The sequence below is a fragment of the Notothenia rossii genome, assembly GCF_949606895.1.
Source record: "Notothenia rossii genome assembly, chromosome: 12".
Classification (NCBI taxonomy): Eukaryota; Metazoa; Chordata; class Actinopteri; order Perciformes; family Nototheniidae; genus Notothenia; species Notothenia rossii.
The window spans coordinates 12,569,778-12,585,483 of NC_136911.1; the positions used below are offsets into that span (position 1 = coordinate 12,569,778).

General features: G+C 42.3%; 2 protein-coding genes across 4 annotated transcripts in view; one reads left to right on the forward strand and one right to left on the reverse strand.

Moving 5' to 3' along the window:
• The window catches only part of hecw1a (HECT, C2 and WW domain containing E3 ubiquitin protein ligase 1a), a 193,327-nt gene that overhangs the window by 42,248 nt on the left and 135,373 nt on the right, over nucleotides 1-15,706 (reverse strand). Inside the window, 2 exon segments of the mRNA XM_079661830.1 lie at nucleotides 13,389-13,492; nucleotides 13,732-13,885. Coding sequence (XP_079517956.1) covers nucleotides 13,389-13,492; nucleotides 13,732-13,885 — 258 coding nt within the window.
• On the forward strand, nucleotides 2,024-8,941 carry LOC307026076 (uncharacterized protein). 3 transcript variants are annotated; one of them, XM_079661181.1, is made up of 4 exons: nucleotides 2,024-3,823; nucleotides 5,437-5,531; nucleotides 6,100-6,274; nucleotides 7,423-8,941. In XM_079661181.1, the coding sequence occupies exons 2-4, from the start codon at nucleotides 5,526-5,528 to the stop codon at nucleotides 7,680-7,682; spliced, it is 441 nt and encodes a 146-aa protein (XP_079517307.1). In that variant the 5' UTR covers nucleotides 2,024-3,823; nucleotides 5,437-5,525; the 3' UTR covers nucleotides 7,683-8,941. The 3 variants fall into 3 exon arrangements, with proteins under 3 accessions (XP_079517307.1, XP_079517308.1, XP_079517309.1); XM_079661182.1 differs by having other exon boundaries at nucleotides 2,024-3,553; XM_079661183.1 differs by having other exon boundaries at nucleotides 2,024-3,553; nucleotides 5,440-5,531.

Consider the following 15,706-nt stretch of genomic DNA (forward strand, 5'->3'; position numbering starts at 1 on the left):
TATTCAAAAATGTACAGTAACTTTGGATAATAACTAGGGCCGGGACTTTAACGAGTTAATTAAGATTAATTAATTACACAAAAATTAACGCGTTAAAAATGTTTACGCATTTTAATCGCACTTATTTTTGCACCGTGGAACGTTTCTCACTGGATGAGTTTCAGGCGTACCGATTATACTGGAGCACCAACTAACGTTCATGACTTCAGACAACAACAAACCACAGTGAACAATAGTCAAACATGAGCAAAGAAGCTGATGAGACCGCTTTGGTTGGCCCCGTGGATGGGAAATTTTGTTTTAAAAAAGTGGACGAATGGAAGCGTCGATAAGAGCACGGTTGTTTGCAAATTATGCAAAAAGGAATTTGCATATCACCGCAGCACATCAAGCCTCAAGTATCACCGCAATGCAAAACATATAGCAGCTAGCATGGAAGTTAGCGTGGACGTTAGCCCGACTCCGAGTACAAGGACCCACACCCAACCCACACTCAACCAGATGACTGGTTTCAGGGCCAGGATAACTAAGTTCACGTCTGAAAAAATAACCAACTCCCTGGCTCACTGGATTGCATTCGACTGTAGACCACTTGGAGTGGTAGAAGATAAGGGGCTGCAAAAGGTACTACAGATTGCATCGTCTGACACAACATATGAGCTGCCATGCAGAAAGACAGTGACAAAAATAATCCAGCAGCTTTATGAAAATGAAAAGGAAGATAAAGAGAATTTGTTGCCCTGACTGCGGATCATTGGACCTCGGTAAGCAATTCAAATTACCTCGGTGTGACGGCACACTTTATTGACATCAAGTGGCGTCTTCACTCATTTGCCTTGACCATCCAGAAGACCACCACTAGGCACTCTGCTGAAAACGTGGCAGAAGATTTTGAGTCTGTGGCAGAGGCCTGGGAAGTCACATAAAAAGTCACCACAATCGGAACAGACAGTGCCCGAACCATGACCTCTGCAATGAGACTGCTCACATTCCAGCACATGCCGTGTGTTGCTCACGTGTTGCAAAGGACCATCACAGTTTGCCTTGCTGACAGTTGGTTCACAGGCACATTGGCAAGATGTCGTAAAATAGTGGGGCATTTCAAACACAGCCCCTCAAACACAGAGGAACTGCACAAGGAGCAAACAGAACTAGAACAAGACAAAGAGCCACTGATACAGGATGTTTCCACAAGGTGGAATTCAACACTGTTTATGATCTCTCGTCTGCTGAAGAACCAAGAGGCTGTGAAGGCTACTCTAGCCAAACAGAAGCACAAGCTCACCATGTTGACTACAGCAGAGTGGGACAGACTGCAGAGGCTCGAGTCCCTCCTTAAACCATGCAGGTAAACACCCACCAACTGTTTTATTAATGGGATTGATTCATCATTGCTGTCCCTTGAAAAACGTTGTGAATTGACTATGATAGTGCAGTAAATTAAATTGCTTTTCCAAAATGTATTGTACTGAATATCAATATCACTATGACTATAGTATAAAGTTGCTACTGTTTTTAATCTACTATTAATTGGTACAATAATAAATCACTTTCCTAAACTATCCACTGCAGATATGTGACTGAGCTCCTTGGGGGTGAGACTTATGTCTCGTGCTCTGTTGTGTTACCTGCTCTCCGCCACCTGACCCGCACCATGGAGGTCTCAGATGACGACCCAGCCTATGTGGTGAGGTTCAAGGCTGCCTTTAAAAAGGACCTGTCTCAACGCCAAGATGCACTCAACCATGGATGGCTCAGGGTGGCTACAGCACCCGACCCGCGCTTTAACATGTGTAATGGTCTTCTTTGTTTTTCTCTTTTCTTGCTTTTTGACCTCCCTTCCCCTGACCCCCCCTCTTCTTCCCTCCCCCCTCTTTCTTTCTATGAAATAACAATATGATGGGAACCATGTACGAAAATGAATTTCACCCACCTTTTTACTCTATAAATCTGTGATGTGACAATAAACCTTATTCTGATTCTGATTCTAAGGACCTAAAGTGTCTACCAAGAGGAGAGCGAGGAGGGGTGTGGACCAGCGAAGAGGCACTGCTGCAAAAAGAACCAGACAGAGCCACTCCAGAACCCACAGAGGAACCAGCAAGGAAGAGGAGCCTCCTGCTGTTTAATTCAGACTCTGAATCAGAGGATGAAGAGGGGCCCAACGGGGCTCTGGGCCGCTACAGGGCAGAGCCCACCATCAGTGAGACAGACTGCCTACTGCAGTGGTGGTCCACTCATGAGGGGGCACACCTTTCTGCCCCGCAAGTATCTGGGCAGCCCTGCCACTTTTGTCCCTTGCGAGAGACTTTTCTCACTGGCAGGTAACATAGTTCAAAAGAAGAGGGCAGCCTTGAGCTCTGAAAATGTGAACAGGCTAGTTTGTCTCAGCAACTGGCTGAAAGAGAAGAAGCAGAAGAAGTATTCTTAGAGGTATCCTGAGGCCAATGGGCTTGTTACTGAAATGTTGATCAAACAGTGGCCTATCCAACAGAGAGATTTTATTTTTCATCAGGATATTGGAAGAATAGGAGGGATTGAGGTCAATCACTGGCACTTTTTTATTTTATTTTAAATTGTACACTTTATGTTTAACTATTTATTACGTTGTTGGTGCAACTGGCACTTTATGTTGAACTATTTATTGTTTTGGCCAAGGTTATTGAGAGAGTTGGACTGAAATTGATAAGATTTTTTAAATCAACTGTTGGTAAATCAACAAAGTCTGTTATGGCCTCTGAAGCAACAGAGAGATGTTTTCTAATAGTCAGGGTTTCCAATGATCTGAATGTACTTGAAAGTATTGTGTTTTACTTAAAAAACAAAGTGTTATAGTTTACAGAAGGTCTACCTACCTATAGGCTACCTGAATCTCTGAAATGTAATATATTCCTAAATATGCTATTGCTACACTTTATGGCACAAATTGCACTTTGCTGTTGGTCTTGGTTAAGTACCACCTTGAAAACAAATAAACAATGTTTTGTTGCTTAAGCTTAAGTATTCAGTCATTATTCAATGGTATACTAAAATCCATTTGAAAAATGCTTCTCACTGTTCTCAGGTCAAATATTTATATGTGATTAAAAATGCGATTAATTTCGATTAATTAATTACAAAGCCTCTAATTAATTAGATACATTTTTTTAATCGAGCCCCGGCCCTAATAATAACACGGGATAAACGGACCCTCTCTTTTCCTCTCCTGACAGCCCGTCTGTATCAGTCTCATACAGCTCGCTGATCCAGTGAATGAGTGACCCGACACAACAGTAAATAATAAACATATTTATAACTACACAGCAAATTCTGTGGTGTGAAATAGTGTAGATTTTTCAGTGTCAATTATTTCGAGTTGATAAGTGTTGATTTGGGTGTTCTTTTAACACTTGCAGTGCTGAAAAAGCTCTAAGGCCGTTGTTCTTTAAAGGAGTTGATTGCATGCACTTTAGTTGGAGTTAATTACACTTCCGGTTTGAGTGGGCCTTTTTTCTTCATCTCATGGCGGAGAACAACCTGTGTCTGGAAGGGGAGCCTACATTATTTCAAAAAGGTAAGGACCAGGTATATTCAATCATTTATACTGATCATTTTGGTATCAAAAGTATGTATAAACGTCACGTAGGGTGTGACTCAAATGTGTCAAGGCTGGTGTGGAGGCTTTTGCTGGTACGACTCTCACGAGTATTACATTGCGCAAAGTAATGTGTAATTTGCATGCAGCCATGACCATAAGCGGGAAATCAGGTGGAGATGAGTTGCAGCTGTCTTAGCCAAAACGTTCCAAAAATGCCATTGAGTTCAGTCAGCGCGAGTGAATAAGGTAAAGATAGATAGCCACTGATGTTTTAACGGTTATTACAATTTTCAATAAGGTTCGTTTTACGTTGTCTTCTCTTGTTCATACCACTCATGTCGTCTAGCTGCTAGCTAGCTCTATGCTAACGCTAGCTCGATGCTATCGCTAGGTCTATGCTAACGCCCCGTTTTTTAACTAGCTTGTTAACTTGCTCACTGGCTATGGCAATTAGCAAACCAACAAGTCCCATTTAACCAAAACTGCTTCTGAATGAGAAGAAGACTGATTTGTGAGGCTAATCAAACCATAGCTGTTTAGCTAACGTACGTTAGCTGGCTTAGCTAGCTGTAGTTAGACACGTGGTGAGGACAGGATGTGGCTTAACACCATGCTTAACACGTTCAGTAAATTAATGTACAGTTGGATCCAATGGCGGCTGGTGGAAAATATCTTTGGTGGGGCTATGGAAATGGTGACAAAACCATGTGTGTGTGTGTGTGTGTGTGTGTGTGTGTGTGTGTGTGTGTGTGTGTGTGTGTGTATGTGTGTGTGTGTGTGTGTGTGTGTGTGTGTGTGTGTGTGTGTGTGTGTGTGTGTGTCAGTCATACTTGCCAACCCTCCCGATTTTCGTGGGAGACTCCCGCATTTCTCCCGATTTCTGACAAAATCAGATTTACTCACGACTGTTTCCACTCGGACTTTAATACAGCTACACCATTGTTTGGTTTCCATGGTAGCGCGTCTCTTTAGCAGCGCGCGCAACTCAAAGTCTGAGAGGGTGAGGAAGATGAAAACTGAACCAGAATCGATAACTCGACCCTCTGATCACTCCTTTCCTGTAAAATACAGTTCCAGCCCACACATATGCTCCATGGTGCCACAGGCATTGCCCTTACAACTACAATAAGCATGCAAATGTTAATCTACAGCTCCGGCGATCCACTAGCACCGGAGTCTACACCTGCAGACGCAGCCATCCCCTACTGTAGCGTCACCTTGGATATGAGTCTAAACAACTCAAAGACACACAGGCCAGGGCGCTGAAAGGGCGCCCTTTGAGCATCAGATCTGACGACGCTGATTGGCTAAAATTATTTTTCGGCGGCATAGTTTACAGATAGCAACAGTCAGCTTGTTGGCTGCTGCTGCTCTGGCTGAGGGCTCCTTTCTACCGCCCGGACGAGAGAGGGTAATGATACACGCTGCGGCCAGGCAGGAAACATGTGACTTATCAGTAACTTTAGACATCGTAAAACAATTTTAAACGATATTTTATTGTAGATTATACATTTGACTGATACCAACTATATAATATTTACCTTGTTCTTTAAAAATAAAAATAAAAATAAAAAATATATATTTTTTGGAAATATATATTTTTATTTATTTTTAATTTTTAATGACAATCAAACATGTGGGAAGAGGGGGGGCGGCGCCCCTAGCGCCCCTATGGGCCGGCCGCCACTGGTTGGATCACAAAAATCTGCACGAAGAGGCTAAGCCTACTTAAATGAGTGGTTGCATATTTAAAAAAAGAGAAGAAGCTATATTGTTCCAGACAGAATATTTTAGATTTTTAGATGTGGTAGCTAAAAAAAGTTAACTGCTAACATTATCTCCATTGTGGTTTCTTTAAGAAGACTCATCATGTTGCTGAAGGTAAAATACCAGAGTACCAAAAAGTACATCAGGTTAAATCTAGGGTTCACCTATTTGGAATTCATCAATGAAGGTGAGTAGCCATCTTGTGTAACAAAATGTACAGCTTTGCAGAAGCAAAAGGATTTATGTGGTATTATTTAGATAACTTTATTAGCTTTGCTAGGACAATATGATTTTTGCTGAAGGCCTTTCTTAGTTTATTTTGACTTCCAAAATAAGCTTCCTAGGAAACCGTTTCCAAATTCCCTCATTTGAGTTAACTTACTTAGTAGTTTGGTTTAAAGATGCAGTATTTAGAACACTGTAAAAAAAATGGCTGTGAAATCCACAGTAAATTACTGTATACCATTTTAGAGTATAATACCGTGTTTCCAACCAAAAATTACAGCAACTCTGGAGTTACTGTAGAAATAGCAGTAGTAATGTCCCAACTGTATAAAATCACAGTAACCAACAATGTACTGTATAAAATCACAGTAACCAACAATGTACTGTAGAAGATCACAGTAACCAGCAATGTACTGTAGATATTCACAGTAACCAACAATGTGCTGTAGAAAATCACAGTAACTAACAATGGACTGTAGAGTGTAAGCAATGAAATGCTTAATATATTTGCATATGTGTATAATCAACAGCTAACTCAATACTTCCTGCCGCTGTTTGGTACTGAAACAGCCTGCAAGATGTTTGAGAAGTGGGACACTGCTTTCAAGATCAAGATTATCAAAGAAGCCAAACACCTGAGTCAGTCAACAGAGCTGTGTCGACTTCTGAACGCTGCTGAGACACCTGCAGAGAACGATGACACCAGTAAGCTACATGCAGTCTTGGTTATATTCCAAATAGCTAGTAGGGCTGCAACAAACGACTAATTTGATAATCGATTAATCTATCGATTAATTAAACGATTAATCGACTATTCGGACTATTACTGTATGCCTTGCACAATTTCTCAAACGCTCTGATTTAGCCATCAACTTTTAGATTTAGCTTGAGGTTGTTTTAGGCATGTGGAAACTAACAATGAAAGACAATAAAGATGAATACTTGATTCAAAAATACATATATTATTAAATTAACTTAACAAATTGTGAACAAAATTAACATTGCTTTTTATTTAAATTAAATAATATTTCACATCAAAAGAAACAACAATGTTTTAACAAATTGTATTAAATAATCTGATGACAGAACTGTAAACAGAATAGCTGAAACTTTAACAAAATAAAGAGTAACTCTGTTAACTCTAATCATTAACCCATGTTTGTATAATTAATAATATAGTATATTATAAGTTAACTCCGTGTGTTGCTGACGTGGAAACGTTACTCGTGGATGGGGCTACAGAGCTACTAGAAAGACAGTCGAACCCGGTGCATTCCTCCGTCTGAATGTGGTGCACTTTTGCTAAATGTTTAGACAAATTGCTCGTGCTACCTCGCTTACATGCTAAAACTCTTATTGCACTTTTGGCAACGAGCATTGTCCACATCGAGACGGGTAAAGTTTAACCACACCTCGGAACGCGTTCTCTCCGCCATCTCCGCAGTGTGTTGCTGCATGTAGCAGCCGCGTGTGTGTAAACTGCCCCTCGCACACAGACAGGGGAAAGAGATCTCGTCTGATCGAAAATACATCATAGACGCATTTCTTTGTCTTTTTGCATGTTAGAAACGAGTTGGCGACACTAAGACTGCGATATAATGTTTTTGTAGCATACATACATATACATGACATATATTTTTTAAATGTCTCCAGTACCGATAAAAAGACCAATAACTTTGGAGCTTAACGGCGCGTAAAAAACACGTGATGATGTCACCAACTAATCGACGACTGAATTAGTTGGCAACAAATTTGGTAATCGATTAAGTCGATTAGTTGTTGCACCCGTAATAGCTAGGCATTTTGAGGAAGACACTGACTTTTTGTTGTTGTCTGATTTCTCCTCCTGATAGGCTGGGACAGTGACATGGCTTCTCTGCTGCTTCTCCTCTATCTCTTGCCACCCACTGCTGGACGGAAGAGGACCAAGATCAGTCCCAGTGATCCATCCATCCATCTTCTCCCGCTTATCCGTGGTCGGGTCGCAGAGGTAGCAGTTCCAACAGAGAGCCCCAAACTTTCTTCTCCCTGGCCACATCAACCAGCTCTGACTGGGGGATCCCAAGGCGCTTCCAGGCCAGCGAAGATATATAATCCCTCCACCTGGTTCTAGGTCTACCCCTTGGTCTCTTCCCAGCTGGACGTGCCTGGAACACCTCCCTAGGGAGGCGCCCAGGTGGCATCCTAACTAGGTGCCCGAACCACCTCAACTGGCTCCTTTCGACGCGAAGGAGGAGCGGTTCAACTCCGAGTCCCTCCCGGATGACCGAACTTCTCACCTTATCCCTAAAGGAGACACCAGCCACCCTGCGGAGAAAACCCATCTCGGCCGCTTGTACCCGCGATCTCGTTCTTTCGCTCATGACCCATCCTTCATGACCATAGATGAGGGTATGAACGAAAATGGCGCGGTAGACAGAGAGCTTTGCCTTCTGGCTCAGCTCCCTTTTCATCACAACGGTGCGGTAAAGCGACTGCAGTACCGCTCCCGCTGCTCCGATTCTTCGACCCATCTCACGCTCCATTGTTCCCTCACTCGAGAACAAGACCCCGAGATACTTGAACTCCTTCACTTGGGGTAAGGACTCATTCCCTACTTGGAGTGGACATTCCATCGGTTTCCTGCTGAGAACCATGGCCTCAGATTTAGAGGTGCTGATCCTCATCCCAGCCGCTTCACACTCGGTTGCGAACCAATCCAGTGAGTGCTGAAGGTCGCAGACCGATGAAGCCATCAGAACCACATCATCTGCAAAAAGCAGTGGTGCAATCCTTAGTCCACCGAACTGCAGGCCCCCTCCCCCACGACTACGCCTCGAAATCCGATCCATGTATATTACAAACAGGATTGGTGACAAAGCGCAGCCCTGGCGGAGGCCAACCCTCACCTGAAATGGGTCCGACTTACTGCCGAGGACCCGGACAGAGCTCTCGCTTTGGGAGTACAGAAATTGGATGGCCCTGAGTAGAGACCCCTTCACCCCATACTCCCGCAGCACCTCCCACAGTGACTCCCTGGGAACCCGGTCATACGCCTTCTCCAAGTCTACAAAACACATGTAGACTGGATAAGCGTACTCCCAGGCCCCCTCCAGGATCCTTGCGAGACTAAAAAGCTGATCCTTCGTTCCACGAACAGGACGGAATCCGCATTGTTCCTCCTCAATCCGAGGTTCGACAATCGGCCTGACCCTCCTTTCGAGTACCTTAGAGTAAACTTTCCCGGGGAGGCTGAGTAGTGTGATGCCTCTGTAATTGGCACAAACCCTCTGATCCCCCTTTTTAAAAAGGGGAACCACCACCCCGGTCTGCCACTCCTTCGGTACTGTTTCCGACTTCCACGCAACGTTGATGAGACGTGTCAACCATCACATTCCCTCAACACCCAGAGCCTTCAGCATTTTTGGGCGGATCTCATCCACCCCCGGGGCTTTGCCACTCTGAAGTCTTTTGACGACCTCAGTGACCGCCCCCCCCCCCCCCCCCCCCCCCGGGAGATTGGTGTCGATCCCCCGTCATACTCCAGCTCTACCTCTAACATAGAGGGCGGAGTTGTCGGGTTCAGGAGTTCCTCAAAGTGCTCCTTCCAACGCCCTAACACTGCATCAGTTGAGGTCAACAACGTCCCATCCTTACTGTACACAGCTTGAGTCTCCCAGAATCCGTGAGTTGCGGGCAAAACTCATGAACTAGGATCAAAACATGTACAAGTGTTTCATATGTCAAGCTGTACTCAAGACTTGCCAGTCATTGGTAAGCCATTTAAGAATGGATCACAGTTTCTATCCTAGCAGCAGGTTTAAGTTGGTTTGTGCACAAGATGGTTGTAGATCGTTATACACTATCCAGCTTGTATTCGAAAAATAGGACCCCTGATACATATGTGGAGCATGAGATTTGAAGCAAAACACAGAGTCTTCAAAAACACTAAAAAACTTCAAAAACATCACCAAATCACTTGCCAAAAAACATCAAATGTCCATAGGATATCATTGGGATACATCACCTTTAAACCATATTGCATATGGACCACTGAAACCATTGAATTTGGATGAGGATAGTGAGAGTTTTTCTCAAGCTCTGCATGCTGCTGTACCAAAGATATCTTCTCTACTAACTTGTTTTACAATCAGTGGGACAGAGTAAAGGACAGGAATAGTCATTTGCATTGAGGTTGGGGATGGAATGCCTGTTTTTGCAAAATAAACAAGGTCCTTTTAGTTGATAGTGCTATCTACTTCCTTGTGAATAAGCTTGTGGTTGACCATTTAGTGAACATTTGCATGCCTACAAAGTATTTGAAAGTGATGAAAAAGATGTAATCAAAGTAGAAAGCCTTGTCATATATAAGCCCTTTGACTTACAAAGTGCTTATGGTGGAGATGAGCGAATATGTCGTGCCTTTGTTTTATTTTTAAATGTGCATATACTGTATAGTTGTGTACATAAACTAGACCTCTGTTTGTCACATGTCCTGACCAGTTGTCAGTTGTTTCTTTTGAAAAACAAAATGTGCATTATGCTGTGCTGGATAGAGTGGAGAGATACATTATCTGTAACATGTTTACGACGCCTGTTAAGTGCAGATACTGTAATTTTTGCAGTGTTGAATAAAGAAGGACAACATTGAGAGTTTGTAATGATTTATTAAATATTCTTAAGTCTTGTGGAAGTCAACAAATGTATCTAAATGTAAATAGAGCTAATAGATTTAACCTATAGAGATTGTGTTTTTCTTATAGTAACAATTATTTGTGTGTACAGTGCATAGATTAATATTGTAAAAATAATACCCATTTCAGATATAAAACACTGAAGGTTCAAATTAACACTCACAGTGCAGGGGAATAACACAATTTAGTGTTAACAATACACTTTCCTGTGTAATTGAACAACTTTCTAAATTATATAAATCAACACTCCCAGTGTAAAGCAATAACACCATTTAGTGTTAAAAATGTTATAAAACAACACTGTCAGTGTTAGATAATTAACACTATCAAAGAGTTAAAATATTAACACTTTCAAAATTGTAACTTTAACTCCCAATTGGCCTTTCGCAAAGCCACGGCCACTAAATGCCCATTGTCCAATCATATCCGATCACGTGCGCTGCTCCCTGTGGAAGTCCGACAAGCTTAGCGTTCAAATTCAATGCGAAAATGGTGAAGCGTTGTGCTTATGGTCTTTGCAAAGATAGCAGATATCCCATAGGCTTAGAGGGGGGGGGGGGGGGGGGGGGGGGGGGGGTGGTGATATTTTACCCGTTTCCTAAACCCAAACCCGAGAGGCGAGATGCCGCCAGTGGATAAAGAAATGCGGCAGGCCCCATGCCCAGCTGAATATGGCGAATATCAACAAACACAAATACGTTTGCTCCAAGGTAAATACGTGCTAACGTAGCTAGCTAGCTAGCAAAGATTACATTCACAAATTAACTAACTAATTTAATTAACTAATTTCACTAACTAACGTAGCTAAAGTCACACGACTACATCTTTAAGCTGTGTGCTTATAGGTAGTTTTGACCATGTGTATCACTTGATGCATAATAAATGTCTGAACAGCTGAGCTCCGTTATTAGTCTACCTGTGGTCAAAGTACAAACAAGAAAGCCACAGGCAATCATTCATTATATTTTGCTTTAATCTTTGTAGCATTTTGTTAATGGAAAGCCTACTGCCGACTTCCCTAATCCTGCTGCACAAGTGGGCACCCCCGACCCCCACAAAGGAACAACAAGGTGGATGCAGAAGCCACCAAGGAACGGTAGTTAACTTTAGACAAACTACAACATTTAATGCCTCTTGTGATTGTATTGTTTTATTCCAAAAATAATAATAATAATTCCGTCGAATTGACATACAGCTCATGTGGTTTTTCACTCTTGCACTGCGACCTGTATGCAAGTGCCTCTATTGATGTTGTGCCTCCCTCTTTTCTATTGTTTATACTGTGGATATAACCCTCCATAGCGTATTGTAGCCCCCTTTTGTCGGGACCTGGAGGATATTGCTGCGTTATTGCTCCAAAATGAGTCTGTTAAGGCGACTCCGACGTTACGGAGACCCTCTATTATGGCTTTGTTTAACGCATCTGGCTCTCAGCTTGTCGGACTAGCAACAGTAACCAAGGGGGGGCGTGGCTTTGCGAAAGGTCAATTGGTGAGGATTATATAAACACAAGAAAGTGTTGATTTGAACTCTATAAGAGTTAAATTAACACTTACGATTTTTGCTGTTTAGTTTAGCTAGTCCACATGCAACTGTCACAGGGGTTGTGCTGCAGTGCAGAGACATAGCGGACTCATCAATAGCTATAACTTTCGAGGGGTGGAGGTATGCCCATTATTTAGAATTTGTCAGAAGAAAGGACAGGAATGTGACGGTAAGGTGCAAACTGTGTCCAGGCCAGACCTCTCCAAGCACCTGCAAAGGCAATATGCTAACACTAAGCAAGTAGCTAAAGACCCCCGAAACCAGAGTGATGATGTTGAATGTGTGCAAGCAGCAAAAACTAGAATTTACAACCGTTATTAACTTGTGTTATCTCTTCCTTATTGCAATTTTGCAGGTCTCCCTTGAAAAAGAGATCGTTGATCTCAATGGGATTTTCACCTGGTTAAATAAAGGCTACAAACAATAGTATTGTTATATGTGTTCACATGTAGGCCTAAGTTTTAAGTTTTGGCTATAGGCTGTTGCTGAGTAACGCAAAAGTAATGTAAAGAGTGATGTAACAAGTTACTTTATGTAGAAAGTAAAGAAGTAAAGTGAAAATATATATTTTTTTAAAGTAATGAGTAATGTACAATAGATTACTTTTTTTGAGTAATGACCCCATCACTGGTCACTGGTTTACAATAGTCCGCCGTTCTTATTAAACATCCATGTAGTCCGCTGTATAAAAAACTTTAGTTTCCCCACAGCAGATGTATATTTATGACTACCGCTGGCGCATCATAAATACGTCGGATAGTGTAAGTGCAGTCAGATTCTCAAAGCACCACAGTCTCTTTTCCTAAGCCCTTTTGAATTCTCCTATCCACTATTCCTTAACCCTGTGACGTTTCACACAGAGGTTAAGGAATAGTGGATAGGAAAAGATGATAAGAGCTGATTTTTGGACAATTCGACTGCAACCCTTGCCTTCGCCAACCAAGACTTGTCCATCAGAGGATGGAGAAACGTGATTCGTCACTCCACAGAACACGTTTCCACTGCTCCAGAGTCCAGTGGCGGCGTGCTTTACACCACTCCATCTGACACTTGGCATTATGCTTGGTGATGAAAGGCTTGCATGCAGCTGCTCGGCCATAAAAACCCATGCCATGAAGCTCCCGGTGCACAGTTTTGGTGCTGATATTAATACCAGAGCTGGTTTGGAACTCTGCAGTTATTGAGTCAGCAGAGCTTTGGCCACTTTTGCGCACTATGCGCTTCAGCACTCAGCGACCCCGCTCTGTAACTTTACGTTGTCTGCCTCTTCGTGGCTGAGTTGCTGTGGTACCTACACTTTTACACATATACAATAATACCACTTACAGTTGATCGTGGAATATCTAGGAGAGAAGACATTTCACAAACTGACTTGTTGCAACGGTGGCATCCTATTACAGTACCACGTTCAAATTCAGTGAGCTCTTTAGAACGACCCATTCTTTCACAAATGTTTGTAAAGGCAGACTGCATGGCTGGGTGCTTGATTTTATATACCTGTTAGCATAATAATAATCCTTTTTTAAGTCTTATATTTTATTGGCATGAAAAGCAGAGATTCTTCATCTCATTTCAAATGGTGAGGAGGGTCAGAACGGTACCTGTCTGAGAAGTCTCAGAATCAGTCTCCGCACTGCTGCTGCGCTCTAACCTTGGACTTTCACCATCCTCTTCTGTGGCCATGGTTCTTTGGATGTTCTCGTATCTGCAGAAACAACAAGTCATCTTTTCACACGAGTATGCTGATGGAACATTTATTTGGCTTGTGAAGTCTTGCTGTTTATTATAACGGGTATCTGCGTCTTTCACAATCAACTTTACAGGTTATTGCATAATTCGTATGACAACACACCCAACATAATATATACTACAATGTTATTGTAGTATACTGTGTCTACTATAATCCCTACAGTTGGAGCTCTCTCTCTTTATTCCAAGTCTGACCTCCTGTTGAGTTGTTCCATCTGCTGTGTGGATCCTGAGCGGGGGATGCCGTGGTTACACTTGCTGCTGTGGCTTGGTCTCTGCCAGGTTGTGGTACGGTTGACATGATCCACATAAAAAACTCTGCCGTGGCTGTCAATACGAGCTTCCCAGTCTATGAAAAAAGAGAGGTGGGGGAGAATCAAACAAAGTTATAAGCCAAGTCACTGTTCAACTTTAGGATTGGTCGTTAATCACATGTGGTTTCTAGCGTCTCCATAAGTAGATTGATAGGTGGATACCCTCTGCCCAATTTTATGTAGGCTTAGATTAATGAACTACACAAAACAGCATATAAATCCTTACTTTCCATACATTTCAGTGTTCTTAAAACACACATATGATTAGTTTAGTTATCCTTGTTATGAAACAAGTTATTAAGAATACAGATGTAGCACTCCAGAAAGGACTCCACCCAGCAGATTCCATCCAAAAACCCAGCGAATACCAGTGGCTGGGATTTTTAAACCCTCCCACTATTTCCTGAGAGGGCGTTGCCAGATTTACCCATTTGTTCAATTTCAGGATTTAACCATGAGATTGCGCTTCATTCACAAATACACAAAGACAACTGGGTGAACTTAGGTCTTCAGTTTGTTTCATGGACTTTCAGTACTTCAGTAATGTTTACAGCTCTGCAGTTGTGTTTGCTGAAGAGCATTTAAACACATATTTGTTATGGTTTTCACAGGCTATAAATAAAAAGGAAAGTTAAACTTATGCTCGTCACCCTCACCCTCCGGTCCACATTATTACAAAATGATCCCGATACGTATGGTTGTATGAAAAGATCCTAAACGTGTTAGTCCTTAACATCTATTAATGTGTATATCACCTTTAAATATGTTTTAAAAAGTTTAAGAAACCCCACATAGCTCAGTAAAGACTGTGAAATGTTGACTTTATTTGATAATTTCAGTAAAAACTAACATTCATATTTATCCTTTTGATTATTATAGTGATGAACGTTAAAAATAAAGCATGTTGACTGATTTTGGACCCCCTTACTATTTTTTAAAACATTAATTAAATGTTTCATAAGTGAATGCAGATCACAGTTATGTTTGTAAAAATTGTTTTTAACCTTGTTGTACGGCGACCTTGAGTGCCTTGAAAGGCGCCTTATAAAATAAATGCATTATTATTATTTATTACAGTACAGTATGCTCGTTCAGTAAAACACGTGCACAGATAAATTATCGGTAGAGCCGGGCTGCATTTCCTCCCGTCCGATGTGATACAAAAACAATATATCCGTGACAGTGGGAAAAAAAACGATATGCCGCAGGGGTCGGCAACCCCTGGCACACGTGCCACCTTTGGCATGCGGCACCGTAACCAGTGGCACTCTAGGAATTAGTGAAATAGGTGTGCAAAAATATTTAAATTGTATTTTCGGATCCTGAACAAGACCGCCGCCAGAGCGTGTCCCCCCGTTACCTGCAGAAGGAAGCCATGCACGCAACGCAGCCCCGCTCTCTTTACTCCAGGCAACTTTCTGCTGCTTTCCTCCGTGGTACAGTGCTGATCGTTTGACCAGGAAAGTACTTCACAAATTGCAGTATCCAGAAGGAGCTATACAAATGCCGCAGTTTTTGCGTGGCTGTGTCTTTGGTTGAAAGCCCAGTGGCAATCTGCTCATCTCTCATCGAAATAATATGCTACAAAGGGGCGGACTGGCCATCTGTGTGTTGAACTTTCCTGTCGGCTGCCAGACCGTAGTCGAGGAAACAGGGGGGATGACTCTATGTCGTCTCCCAGGGCAGAAGCAACAAGCTTCAGGTTCAATAACCCATTTTTTTTTATCTTAAATGACTGAAGAGAGGCGAGATCTTCTTGCAGAGGCCGTTGCATTTATTTAGTTGTTCTTCTGTTTCACAAAATACATCACAGACCTCTGTTTTTCTGCTGCCTCGTTTCACTTCCAGAAACATAC